Source organism: Bubalus bubalis, chromosome 5 (genome assembly GCF_019923935.1).
Source record: "Bubalus bubalis isolate 160015118507 breed Murrah chromosome 5, NDDB_SH_1, whole genome shotgun sequence".
Lineage (NCBI taxonomy): Eukaryota > Metazoa > Chordata > Mammalia > Artiodactyla > Bovidae > Bubalus > Bubalus bubalis.
The window spans coordinates 40271415-40285664 of record NC_059161.1 but is presented as its reverse complement, the minus strand read 5'-3'; the positions used below and the strand labels follow the sequence as shown (position 1 = coordinate 40285664).

Sequence of the window (14250 nt, the reverse complement as noted above, 5' to 3'; positions counted from 1 at the left end):
TTTTCATTTATCCATGCCATCATAAAGTAGGAAAGGATTTTCAGTGAAATGTCTTCTAGTTTTCCTGGCAATGTGGAATCTTCCTGGAATATCCATGTCAGGAATTCAACTGATAGTCTGGTTCATATTCTAGTGATGTTTCCTCTCAAGTAAAATGCTAAAGAGGACAGGTACTGCTTGATCCTAAAGGTCTTCTTTACTCAAAACCTTAATCTGTATGAAGAATATATCAGAAGAATATTGGATTTCCTAACACTTTCTCTGGTTTGAGGAAATGAATAATAAGGCATAGAGAAATTATAATTTTCAGTGTGTGAAACTCTTGAAGACTTACGTACACTACATCAGAACAATATCATGCTTTCTTCCTGTCTTTGGCTCTTTATCAGGTTGAGTAAATCTCTCTTACAGGCTTTGATATCTGTTAATAAATATTCATTAAGCATCTATAATGAGATCTTAACTATAAATTTAGAACATAGACAATAGCAATAGAGAGTTAGACATCAAAAAGTACCTGAACAGATAATGATATCTACAGTGAAAGCAAAATGATACAAACACTACAAGAAAAACACCATAAATGTAACTTCACAAAATACATAATAGTTTATTTGAGATGCTTTAGGTGACTAGAGGGCTTCCCTTGTGGCTCAGATACTTTGGCCACTGGATGCGAAGAACTGACTCATTGGAAAAGGCCCTGATGCTGGGAAAGATTGAAGGCAGGAGGAGAAGGGGATGAGAGAGGATGAGATGGTTAGATGGCATCACCTACGCGATGGACATGAGTTTGAGTAGGCTCTGGAAGTTGGTGATGGTCAGGGAAGCCTGGAGTGCTATAGTCCATGGGGTCACAAAGATTCAGACACGACTGAGTGACTGAAATGAACTGAGGTGCTGCTGCTGCTAAGTCACTTCAGTCGTTTCCAACTCTGTGTGACCCCATAGATGGCAGCCCACCAGGTTCCCATGTCCCTGGGATTCTCCAGGCAAGAACACTGGAGTGGGTTGCCATTTCCTTCTCCAATGCATGAAAGTGAAAGTGAAGTCACTCAGTTGTGTCCGACTCTTCACGACCCTATGAACTGCAGCCTACCAGGCTCCTCCGTCCATGGGATTTTCCAGGCAAGAGTACTGGAGTGGGGTACTATTGCCTCCTCCGAAACTGAGGTGACTAAATGCCAAATGAATGCTAATACAATAGGTGCCTTAAAGATCAGAGACAAAGGAAGTTCTCAGAGGTCTATATGAGGTCAGGGGAATATCCCAGAAGTGAGGTGGGGTGTGGAGATTACGGCTTGAGCTGAGAACAGGTGAATAGGTGGGGTGAGTGGTTATCTTTGGGGAGAGAAAATGGATCGTGATTAGGAAAGGGTGTGAAAAGGACTTCTGGTGAGCCAGCAAAGTTCTAGTTTTTTAATTAAGTGGTAAATTACATGGGTTTTCATTTGTTTTATGAAGTTTTCTGTATGTGTTAAGTACCATAATAATATAGTTTAGAGAAGAGACTGATGTATGGGAAAGGCTCTACTAATTAAAAATCAAGTGCTCCCAAAGCCTCCACCATGATACTGGGAGGTCAAAGATGAGTAAGACCTAGTCATGATTCTCAGGAAGCTCCCACCCCATCCCAGGAAGGAACAGTGGTGACTGGAGACGAGTCTAGAAAGGTAGTTTGGAACAAATTCGTGGGCACTTTGTACAATGCTAAGGCACTTCAACTTTCTCCAATAAGTAACAAAGAACCAACAAATAGTTTAAAGCAGATTTATGTGATGAGATTTTCATTTTAGAAAGCAAATTCTGGTCATATCATAACATATGGGTTGGGGAAATGAGGTAAAACTCAGAGCCAGTATCTCTGATAAAGCCTTATATTGTTTTAACTTTCTCAGGTACATGTTCTCCTTCCCTAAGAGCTTTGAACTTGTGAATAGTTGTGACACAATCTTATGTTTTCCAGAATAGTATATATAATCCTTGCCAGTAAACACAATAAATACAATTCAGCTGCTTTAACCCTTTCTGTTAGAGGAGAAAGATAGAAGTATTAGTTGAATAAATAATGGACCAATGAATTATCTTGATATCTTGAGCCTCCTAAAACCTACTGAAAGTGTAAAAGTGTTAGATGCTCAGTCATCTCTGACTCTTTGTGACCCCCATGGGCTGTAGCCCACCAGGCTCCTCTGTCCATGGAATTCTCCAGGCAAGAATACTGAAGTAGATAGCCATTCCGTTCTCCAGGTGATCTTGACCAAAGATTGAACCCAGGTCTCCCACATTGCAGGCAGATTCTTTATCATCTGATCCATCAGGGAAGCCCAAATTGAGTTGTATCCAATTTTATCAACATCATCCAGCCAACCCCTAAATTTTAAATTTTATCCTGATTGCACTTATCCCATCTCTATCTCCTTAAATCCCCTTCACCACACCAGGAAAATTTAAAGAGATACTTATAGCAAATAAGCCCCCAACTGGTATGTTGTTGTTCAGTCACTAAGTTGTGTTTGACTCTTTGCTCCTCTGTCTGTGGAATTCCAAAGCAAGAATACTGGAGTGGGTAGCCATTCCCTTCTCCAGGGGATCATCCTGACCCAGGGATCGAACCCAAGTCTCCTGCATGGCAGGCAGATTCTTTGCCGTCTGAGCCACCAGGGAAGCCCCCTACTTGGTATATATCTCTATAAAAATTTTTATCATATGTATTAATCTATTTAAATATACACATATTTAATACATTTAAAATATATTTATATTTACAAATATATTTAAACATAAGTTTAAAGGAGCCTATAGCTCTAAGATTTTCTTGTAAGCATCTGTGGGTGATTGTTTACAAGCTTGCATTTAAGAGTCACTGCCCAAAATCAAGATTTCAGGAAACATTGATGGGGAAAAAATAAGGTCAAAGGACCCACAATCATACCACTGGTGTCAACAGTTCCTCAACTTAATAACACTTGCATCATGTCTGCAGGAGAATTTAAGAATATGAGCTATTTTTAGAATTTTGTTTCTCATGTTCTGACAAAAACCCTTCCCTTTTCTCTCTGTCTCTCTTTTTTTTTCCAAGTCAATGGTTTTGAGTGGAAAACACCCTAGAGCAGTAAGAGGAGGAAGGAAGCTCCAGACACTCTCAGTGATGAGAACAGGAGTTCCAGTTTTTACAGGAATCTTGTGTGGCTCTGTGCATGTGTATGCATGTGTTTTTTGACGATGGAATAGAAAACAGAGAGGGTGGAGTGCAGAGGGCTTTATCCTTCTCTTTTAATTCTCAACACACCCAGGAGAGGGGAAAACTTCAGGAAGGACATAAGAAAACATGGGAGGTCAGATACAAGCTGAGGCCCAATACGAAAATCTGTATAAGACCCCCTGGCCTTAAACCAACAAGAAAGTAAAGGTCAGCCAGTGGTCAGGTTTGAAAGTCTCTATTCACCTCAGACAGTGGACTTTATGCTGGAAATCACCAGGCCTTTATTCAGAAAGAAGAGAAGGATAGCCTATGGGGAGAAAATCTTTGTAAGCAGATGTCTACTCCTAATAGTCTCAAGTCCAGATGTGAAAACACAAGTTAAGACTCACGAACCACATTCTACATACTTGAGAGTTCAAAGTAGAGGCTTTTACATTAACTATGTTTTATCATCTTATGAGGATTAGAATAGTTTGGAAAACCAGTTCAAAATTCAGATTTTCAGATTCTGCTCAATTTCACTCTTGACAGAGCTGGTCCCTGGACCACAGTCAGCTTCCCCATTCCACCTCTGGTTCTGTTCCACAATGTGATGAGCCATGAGCACATGTGAGGACTCCAGCCTGCCTACCCAGCTCTCTCTGTACCCACTACGAATAACGATTCTCTGCCTAGCCCTTGGGCCTAGGCTTCAGTCATCCCTCGGGTGAATTTTATAGAGAGAAAAAGGGAGGAAGAGGATGAGCCACAGCACAAGGTACTGTGCCTGTGAAGAGAAGTGTCAGGGGAGAATGAGTGCCCAAGGGAAACTATGTTTTAATTAAATTTAGGGTGAGAATACTTTCTTTGATTCAGCCTTGGATTTTACACATGACCAGATGAAACAAGAGGATGAAACAAGAGGAAGTCCAGGATAAACAATTGTTTTTAGTAAGGATGAGTCAAGCTCCGTGAGAGTTGAAAGAACTTTACTATGGAAACTCAGAACACTGAATTGTGGTCCCACATCTATCACTCATCACAGGTCCATCCCCCAGATTTGTGGGGTCATGGGAAAGAGTAAAAATGATGATCCTCACACTACACATCTAGTTATGTGAAACTTAAACTCAAGTAACAATTTAACTGTTAAATATGTCCTATCCTATCAGTCTGACAAGTATACCTTCATAATTATCTGGAAGGCCAGGCACAAATTCAGAATTCTTGGCCTCTTCAAATTTGGTATGGAAAATAATGGTGCCCAGAGCCGCCCCTTGTCCTGTACCCTTACCCTTGCTCTTTCACTCCTAGACTCCTTCCTACACATTGAGGGATCTCACACACGTGTATTGACACCTTAAATTACACATCTGAGATATGTCCACACATCCCCCCGCAACACTCCCTACCTGTTCCCATCCTTGATGCAAACTGCTGCCCTGATCACTCAGAGACCTAAAAAAGGCACACCACCAGCATGGTTCACTCACTGGAGGACTAGTCCAGGGAAAAGCCCAGGCAAGTAAGCCTGGAAGCAGGTATAGTGCACAGGCTCTAGGTAGACATATCCACTTGGCCTTGCCAGCTCCTCACCAGGAAAGGGTGCAGCCAAGGAAAGGCTAGCACGTGGCCCCTGACCTGTACAGTACTACTACACATGTACCTGGCTCCCAGGAACAACCTACCCTCTGTGGCCGGTGTCAGGCATCTGAACTATATCATTGACCCCAAGGAGCAGCATCTGAATGAAATGTTGCTTTTTGACCCACTATTATTCAGGCTTCATGACCTTCTTATACCCTGAAAATTCATCTAGTGGGACAGGAAACTGAACGCTGTAAAGCTTGACCAATTCAGACTATCTGCTGAGGCAACAGCCATCAGCTATTGAGAAGACATGTTCATCTAAATCTCAGGGCTGTAGCTCTTTATCTTGGGACAAGAGGTTATAGCTGTGGCATTTAATAGCAAATAGTGAAAATGAAAGAAATTTTTCCAGCTTCTATTAATAAAAAACAAATTTTGTATTGGGATAAGGATAGATGAATGGCACATAATAGAGAGCCCAGAAGTAGACCCACATGATACAGCCATCTGACCTCTGACAAAGGCAAAAGTGGTACAATGGAATAAAGATGGTACATTCAACAAATGGTGAGGAAACAACTGGACGTCCACATGCCTCCACCCCCAAAAAAATACAATATAAACGCAGACATTACACTCTTCACAAAAATTAACTAAAAGTGGACCACAGATCTAAATGTTAAAGGAACAACTGTTAAACTCCTAGAAGATAACAGAAAACACAGGAGAAATGACCTCAGATTTGGTGATGACTTTTTAGGTACCACACCAAAGGCATGATCCAGGAAAGAACTGAAAAACTGGACTTCATTAAAACCAGAATTTTCTGCTTTGTGAAAAATACTGTCAAGATAATGAAAAGATAGATCACAGACTGGGGAAAAAAATATTTGCAAAAGTTACGTCTGACAAAGGACTATTATCTGAAATATACGAAGAACTCAAAATTTAACAATAAGAAAACAAACCCAATTTAAAACTAGGCCATTTAACAGATACCTCAATGGCAACCCACTCCAGTATCCTTGCCTGGAAAATCTGATGGACGGAGAAGCCTGGTAGGCTACAGTCCATGGGGTCGCAAAGAGTCGGACACAACTGAGCAACTTCATTTCACTTCAACAGATACCTCACCAAATAAGATATGCAGATGGCAAATAGGTACATGGAAAAATGTTTCATATTACATCAGGAAAACACAATTTTTTTAAATAAGTATGACACACCTATGAGAAATGACCAAAATTCAGAAAAACTGACATCAAATGTTCATGAGGATGTGAAGAAACAGGAACTCTCATTTACTGTGGCTGGAAATACAAAATGGTACAGCCATTTTGACATACAATTTTTGGCAGTTTCTTACAAAATTAAACATACTCTTGCCATCAGTTCTGTTTAGTTTAGTCACTCAGTCGTGTCCAACTCTATGTCACTGCAGCACACCAGGCCTCCCTGTCCATCACAAACCCCCAGAGTTTACTCAGACTCACATCCATTGAGTCAGTGATGCCATCCAACAATCTCATCCTCCGCTTTCCCTTTCTCCTCCCACCTTCAATCTTTCCCAGCATCAGGATCTTTTCAAATGAGTCAGTTCTTTACATCAGGTGGTCAAAGTGTTGGAGTTTCAGCTTCAGTATCAGTCCTTCCAATGAATATTCAGGACTGATTTCCTTTAGGATTGACTGGTTGGATCTCCTTGCTGTTCAAGGCAATTGCACTCCTTGGTATTTTCTTGCCAAAACTGAAAAGTTATATCCATACAAAAACCTACACATGCATGCCTATAGTAGCTTTGTTCATGACTGCCAAAATGTGGAAGTAACCAAGATATCTTTCAGGAAGATGATGAATAAATAAACTGTAGTACATTCAGACAATGGAATATTATTCAACACTAAAAGACATGAGGTATCACTCCATGAAAAGACATGGAGGAAACTTAAATGCACATTACTAAGTCAGATAAGCAATCTTAAAAAGTTACATAATGTATGGTCTCAACATTTTGGAAAAATCAAAACTAAAGAGATAATCACCCCGAAATCATAGTATACATAAGATTGGGCTTCCCTTGTAGCTCAGCTGGTAAAGAATCCACCTGCAATGTGGGAGACCTGGGTTTGATCTCTGGGTTGGGAAGATCCCCTGGAGAAGGGAAAGGCTACCCACTCCAGTATTCTGGCCTAGAGAATTCCATGGACCATATAGTCCATAGGGTCACAAAGAGTCGGACACGACTAAGAGACTTTCACTTCACTTCACTTCATAGAGATAACAAACAGGTCAGTGGTTTCCAGGGGTTAGTGGGGAACAAAGGATTTTAGGACAATGAAGCTACTTTGTGTCTCTATTTTTTTTTTTTTTTTGGTCATGTCACATGGCATGCAGAATCTTGGCTCCCCAATCAGGGACTAAACCATGCCCCCTGTAGTAGAAGCATAGAGTCTTAATCACTGGATCTCCAGGGAAGTCCTGAAACTACTCTGTACACTTCAGTTATTACAAAGGATTCATAAAATATACAACACCAAGAGCAAGCTCTTATGTATACTATGATTTTGAGGTGATTATGATATTTCAGTGTAAGTTCATCAGTTATAACAAATGTATCACTCTGGTGAGGGTTGTTAATAATGGTTGACACTATGCATATGTAGGGGTAGAGAGAATATAGGAATATATAGAAATCTCCTTCCAAGTATGCTGTGAACAGAAGACTGCTCTAAAAAGTAGTCTATAATTTAAAAGTATCTAGACAAAAGGGAAGCCAAAAAAATTTTTTTGATCTGCCATGCTAGAAAAAGATTGAATTGTCCTTCTATTCTCTCTATAGAGAGTATTATCAATAATACTTAGCAGAAAGAGATGATAGAGTATGCATCTCATGTAGAGATACTAATGGAGGAATGTAAGACAGACACTGTTTCAATCTCATGTTTAAAGAGATATTGCTATATACTGATTTGTGTCCCCTCAAAATTCACATGCTGAAATCTTAAGCTTGGATGTGATGGTATTAGGAGGTGGGGCCTTTGGGAGATGATTAGGTTGTGAGGGTGGAGCCCTCATGAATAGGATTGGTGCACTAATAAAAGAGAACCCCCCCACCAAAGAATTCCCTTGGGCTTCCCAAGTGGCACTAGTGATAAAGAACCTGCCTGCCAATGCAGAAGACAAAAGAGACATGGGTTTGATCCCTGGGTCAGGAGGATCCCTTGGAGAAGGGTATGGCAACCCACTCCAGTATTCTTGCCTGGAGAATCCCATGGACAGAGGAGCCTGGAGGGCTACAGTCCATGGGGTCACAAAGAGTCTGACATGACTGAAGCGATTTAGCACACACAAGAGTTCCCTCACCCCTTCTACTATGTGAAGACACAGAAAAGACAGCTGTCTGTGAACCAGAAATCCATACCAAACACGAAATCTGCCAGTGCCACAATCTTGAACTCCCCAGCCTCCAGAACTGTGAGATATAAATGTCTGTCGTTTATAATCCTCGCAGTTTATGGTTTTCTGTTATAGGAGTCTGAACAGACTAAGGAAGAAATCTTAGTAAGATTTCTTAGGAATAAAAAAATAAAAATAAAACACCCACTCCTACCAGTTTCTGTATGCTGCTGCTACTGCTGCTAAGTCACTTCAGTCATGTCCGACTCTGTGCCACCCCACAGACGGCAGCCCACCAGGCTCCCCCATCCCAGGCAAGAACACTGAAGTGGGTTGCCATTTCCTTCTCCAATGCATGAAAGTGAAAAGTGAAAGTGAAGTCGCTCAGTCATGTCCGACTCTTAGCGACCCCATGGACTGCAGCCTACCAGGCACCTCTGTCCATGGGATTTTCCAGGCAAAAGAACTGGAGTGGGTTGCCATTGCCTTCTCCTAGTTTCTGTATAATAACTGTTAATGGTTTTTAAGTGTTCCCTATTTGAACTGTGGTGTTGGAGAAGACTCTTGAGAGTCCCTTGGACTGCAAGGAGATCCAACCAGTCCATTCTGAAGGAGATCAGCCCTGGAATTTCTTTGGAAGGAATGATGCTAAAGCTGAAACTCCAGTACTTTGGCCACCTCATGAGAAGAGCTGACTCATTGGAAAAGACTCTGATGCTGGGAGGGATTGGGGGCAGGAGGAGAAGGGGACGCCAGAGGATGAGATGGCTGGATGGCATCACTGACTCGATGGACGTGAGTCTGAGTGAACTCTGGGAGTTGGTGATGGACAGGGAGGCCTGGTGTGCTGCGATTCATGGGGTCGCAAAGAGTCAGACACGACTGAGCGACTAATCTGATCTGATCTGATATTCCAGATATTAGCGTACTTGCTCTATAACTTACCTCATGCAATCTTCTTGATCCCCATTTCAGAGATGGGGCAGGAAGTGGTTAAAGAATGTACCAGAAGGCACAAAGGTAGTACTTGATGGTACCAGGACTTGAACCCAGCTGCCTGGTTCTTTAGGACACAGTCTTAAGCACTGGGCCGCTCTGTCTTCCTGGGTCCTCACTGGGCATGGAAAGAAAAGGCTGTATCCTAAGCCTATCTTCTAGTCCTGCAATTCTGGGCTGATGTCTTTAACCTTTGTCCTCATTTATAAAGTAGAGGAAAGAGTACCACTCCTAGGGCTGTTCTAAGAACTGGAGGAAATAAAATAGGAAAAGTCCCCAGCACAATGACAGCATTGCTAGGTATCCAGTAAGTGCTCGTTTCCTCTCTTCCCTCTTTCCTTCTGTTGGGCTACACTCCTCAGGCCTATAAAGCTGGTACCTGCCAAACTTTAAAACTCCAGAAAACCTAGAGACAACAACAGAGACATCAACGGTTTCATGGATGGCAGAACTTACACATTTGAAGCAAAACCTTGGAGCAACCTCCCCTAGCGACCAGCAGGACATGGCAGCAGGCTTCCCTCCTTAGAAGAAGGGGAGACTGCCAGTTATAGTGGAATTGAGGTCAGGTTGGCTCATCAGTTACCAGGGAAACTAGCAGAGGAGCAGGCCCCTCACTTACCCCTTTGATAAGAACAATTATCAGCTGGGGTCTGAGGTAAGCATGTATCAATAGGAAGGTCAGTCATGTGAGTCGGATGTAAGTGAAGCAGGACTAGTCTGTGGGGGATGTACAGAGAGCAAGAGAGCAACCATCTTGAGTGGCCTGAACATACACCTTCCTTCCTTCTTTCTTTGGCTATTTGGCTATTTTCTTTGACCGCTTTCTTTTAGCTCCCTCAATGTGCAAATCACGGAAATAATATTGACTTTCCTTTTGGCATTTTTACCAACCAAACATGTCTTTCTACCTGTCTTAACTTGTTTCTACTGTGATCATTTGGAGGTGAACATGGATGTGTCATTTTATTAGCTTTTGTAATTAATAGGTGACCAAAGATTTTTTTTCCAAGAGGGAAGAGAAGGCAGGATGTGATTTATAAGTTAAGGAAAGGAAAGTATGAGGCCCCATGGTCCATCATAACTCTGTCATCACTACTGGAAATGATCTTGCAAAGTGCGTGTCCTTTTCACCAAAGTCAGCAGTTCTGTTTTGACACAGAAGGACAGAGTAAGCCCCTGAGGAAGTCTGTTCTTCAGTTCCTGCACAAGCAGTTTAAGGGCTGGCATTTGTTTAGTCTGGGCTGTCTACTTTCTGTAACTATGAGCCTCTTGTAAGCGGCAGCATCCCTACTTTCCAGGTGGGTCACAAATCAGGCGTGTGAAATAAAGGTGACGGCACAGATCCAGAGGATCAATTTTCTTCCCTGAGGATAAAAAGCGATTTTATCCTTTGCTTAAGATGGTTAAAAAAAATAAATCTTCCATAGAGTAGGGGGTGAAAATCTACTCCTTAAAGTCAGAGGAGCAGAGTGATGGCAAACATGGATTCATCCCCTGCAGCTGTGTCTCCATTCAGTGGGTGGATTCAAGAAAGCAAAAGTCTGAGTGCTTACTCCTCCCCTGGACAAGGATGCCACTTTTTTCTTTCCGAAAGGAAAGATGGTTCCACCCACCAGAGATTCCCTGTGGGCTGGCCCAAGCTATTTGCATCACAGCTGCTCTGTCTCAGCCCCAGTTGCATCATTGAAGCAGAAGCCCTGGAGGGATCTTATCGCTGCCAGTTTCTCTAAGTTGTTATTATTTCAAAAAGTGAAACCAAATATCTGCTTCCTTCACTTAGCACATTCTAGAGGAGCTGCAGCTACTTGCTAGAAGAACCAGGGTGAGGCAGGAGCCTCAGGCTCAGAGCATGGCCAGACTCCTCCATTCATGCTTCAGAGCTCAGTCCTATCTCAAACTTTCATTTACCTGCCTCTATCGCCTCCACTACCAGGTTCTTCAGATGTCCCATGAGGTCCTGCCTCCTTAATACCTGAATAAGGAGATTGAGTCTTGTTCCTGGAGAGATTGAGGGGCTGGAAGTAGACCCCAGGGTTTTGGTGTCAGGGTGATTCCAGCACCTTGAGGACTTGGAATAATGATCCTTGAAATCATGCAAAATAGGCCAGTGGAACACTGACTTGAGCCTAATTAAAGGCAAGAGACTTCCAGAAAAAACATCTATTTCTGCTTTATTGACTATGCCAAAGCCTTTTACTGTGTGGATCACAATAAACTGTGGAAAATTCTGAAAGAGATCGGAATACCAAACCACCTGACCTGCCTCTTGAGAAACCTATATGTAGGTCAGGAAGCAACAGTTAGAACTGGACATGGAACAACAGACTGGTTCCAAAGAGGAAAAGGAGTGCGTCAAGGCTGTATATTGTCACCCTGTTTATTTAACTTATATGCAGAGTACATCATGAGAAATGCTGGGCTGGAAGAAGCACAAGCTGGAATCAAGACTTCGGGGAGAAATATCAATAACCTCAGATATGCAGATGACACCACCCTTATGGCAGAAAGTGAAGAGGAACTCAAAAGCCTCTTGATGAAAGTGAAAGTGGAGAGTGAAAAAGTTGGCTTAAAGCTCAACATTCAGAAAACTAAGATCATGGCATCTGGTCCCATCACTTCATGGGAAATAGGTGGGGAAACAGTGAAAACAGTGTCAGACTTTATTTTTGGGGGATCCAAAATCACTGCAGATGGTGATTGCAGCCAGGAAATTAAAAGACGCTTACTCCTTGGAAGGAAAGTTATGACCAACCCAGATAGCATATTCAAAAGCAGAGACATTACTTTGCCAACAAAGGTCCGTCTAGTCAAGGCTATGGTTTTTCCAGTGGTCATGTATGGATGTGAGAGTTGGACTGTGAAGAAAGCTGAGAGCCGAAGAATTGATGCTTTTGAACTGTTGGTGTTGGAGAAGACTCTTGAGAGTCCCTTGGACTGCAAGGAGATCCAACCAGCCCATTCTGAAGGAGATCAGCCCTGGGTGTTCTTTGGAAGGAATGATGCTAAAGCTGAAACTCCAGTACTTTGGCCACCTCATGCGAAGAGTTGACTCATTGGAAAAGACTCTGATGCTGGGAGGGATTGGGGGCAGGAGGAGAAGGGGACGACAGAGGATGAGATGGCTGGATGGCATCCCTGACTCGATGGACATGAGTCTGAGTGAACTCTGGGAGTTGGTGATGGACAGGGAAGCCTGGCGTGCTGTGATTCATGGGGTCGCAAGGAGTTAGACATGACTGAGCGACTGAACTGAACTGAACTTCCAGGTACTGAGTCTGCCCCCTTCCCTTTTTTGATCTCTTTGTTATGTAAAGGCTGAGAAGGATTTTTTTTTTTTTTAAATGAAGAAAGGAACCCAGAACCCAGCATGTTCTCCTTAACCTTTGGTGTTCCTGTAGGTTGAGGGGGACTCCAGTCTGAAAAGTTGGCCCTAAACATCCTATGACACTGATCAGCACCCTGCCCCATCCTCTCATTCTGCCCACTTCTCTTTCAGGCTTGGTTCTACTGAACTAGTGGTTCCCCTCTCAGCTGCAGTCTGTGGAGCTACGTCACGGACTTCCTGCCTGGGTGTGCTGGCCCTGTACAGACTGCTCAGTCACCTCCTGCCCCGAGGTGGGGACAGCAGAGTCAGGTTCTTATGAATGAAAAGAAAGGAATCGTCACCAGGCACGCCTCTGCACCTTTTCTCAACCGGCTTCCCAGGTAATAACTTGTGCTGACAACGAAAGAGAAATTTCCTGGGTGTATGTTTCCACATTCCCACTTCAAACAGCACAAGCTTGCTTAATCCTGAAGCCTAACAGGCATGCTTTGTAGGTAATCAATGATGTCTAATTTAATTCCTTAGATTCTTTCTTGCATTCCAAACATTGCTAGCCTGGACTTGTACCTAAGGAGCAGTTTTTTCCCTTGAATGCTCCAACATGTCACCTTTTCCAAATTCAAGTTACCAGGTATTTTCCTAAAGCCCAGGGTCTTATCTTAATTGCTGAGAAGAATTAGCCTATATATATATATATATATATATATATATATATATATATATTTGCAAAGTAAATAAAAGTCTCAAGAAATTTTTAAAAAATAACTTTCTTTGAGCACTTTTTTTTTTTTTGTCAAGGACAAAGTTAAAAATAACTGGATGTCTTCAGATCCTTCAGGCATATGCTACTCCAAGCCAACCAAACTGAAGGGAGTGCTCCACGTGGCACGCTTTTTATGGCACCCTCACTGGAGATCAGAAACTCACATCCTTATTTCTGTGAAATTTTCCCACACAATACTTAAGGATAAGAGTTAGCCAGGTCAACAATGTAATAAAACCCACCTGGAGCTGGGTACTCACTGCTGCCAAGAATCCATGTGCAGAGAAATGTGACAGAGACTGAAAGAACCTCACCCTCTCTCATTGATGAGTGGTTTTCTCCACATTTGGGTTGACTTCTTGAGTTTGACTTCTTGCAACCTCTTTTACCAGAGATGGTCTAATTGATCTCTCTCTTTCTTCCCTCAAGCCCAAAAGTCCTTGGGCAAAGAATTCACTGATTCAGCTTAGGAGACCAGAGCATGGTCTACTCTGAACATGGTCTACTTGGAACAATGAAAGATGGTCATGGTCAACCAAAATGTTTTGAGTGGTTGCAAAAGGGAAGTAAGCAATGGTTAAAATCATGAATTGTCTTCTACAGCAGACCTGAGTTTTACTTTGAAGGTAATGAAGGAGTCATCGAAGGATTTTAAACAGGGTAGTGGCAGGACAAGAGTATGTTTTAATGAGCACACTTTAACGGGGCAGAGAGAGCTAGGAAGGGATTGAGTCAATGCAGCCATGTACCAGCGGATTTTGTCTCTCTCCTACTCATCTGTGTCTCATACAAGATTCAGGCCCACAGCAACCATGACGTGGGCCCCAGCATTTACCTTTGGCAAGATCAACTGCCAGGACGCTTGCTGCTTTTTTTTTTTAATAATTTATTTTTAAGTTTGCAAAATCAATGTTCAAACATATATGACAGTACAGAAAACAGTATAATGAACTACCATGCACCCATCTTCCAGTCACAATTTTCATAATATGG

At 42.4% G+C, this 14250-nt stretch overlaps 1 protein-coding gene across 2 annotated transcripts in view; it reads right to left on the bottom strand.

Moving 5' to 3' along the window:
• Positions 1-9707, bottom strand: part of TNFSF18 (TNF superfamily member 18) — a 127743-nt gene extending 118036 nt beyond the window's left edge. The window contains exon 1 of one of the 2 annotated variants that reach the window (XM_044943007.2): positions 9623-9707. Coding sequence is in view for 1 of the 2 variants with exons in the window: in XM_044943006.1 (XP_044798941.1) it covers positions 9623-9673 (51 nt within the window). In the remaining variant the exon portion in view is untranslated. The remainder of the gene's footprint in view (positions 1-9622) is intronic. The other variant, XM_044943006.1, reaches the window with a different exon arrangement.
• Between the last annotated feature and the right edge of the window lie 4543 nt (positions 9708-14250).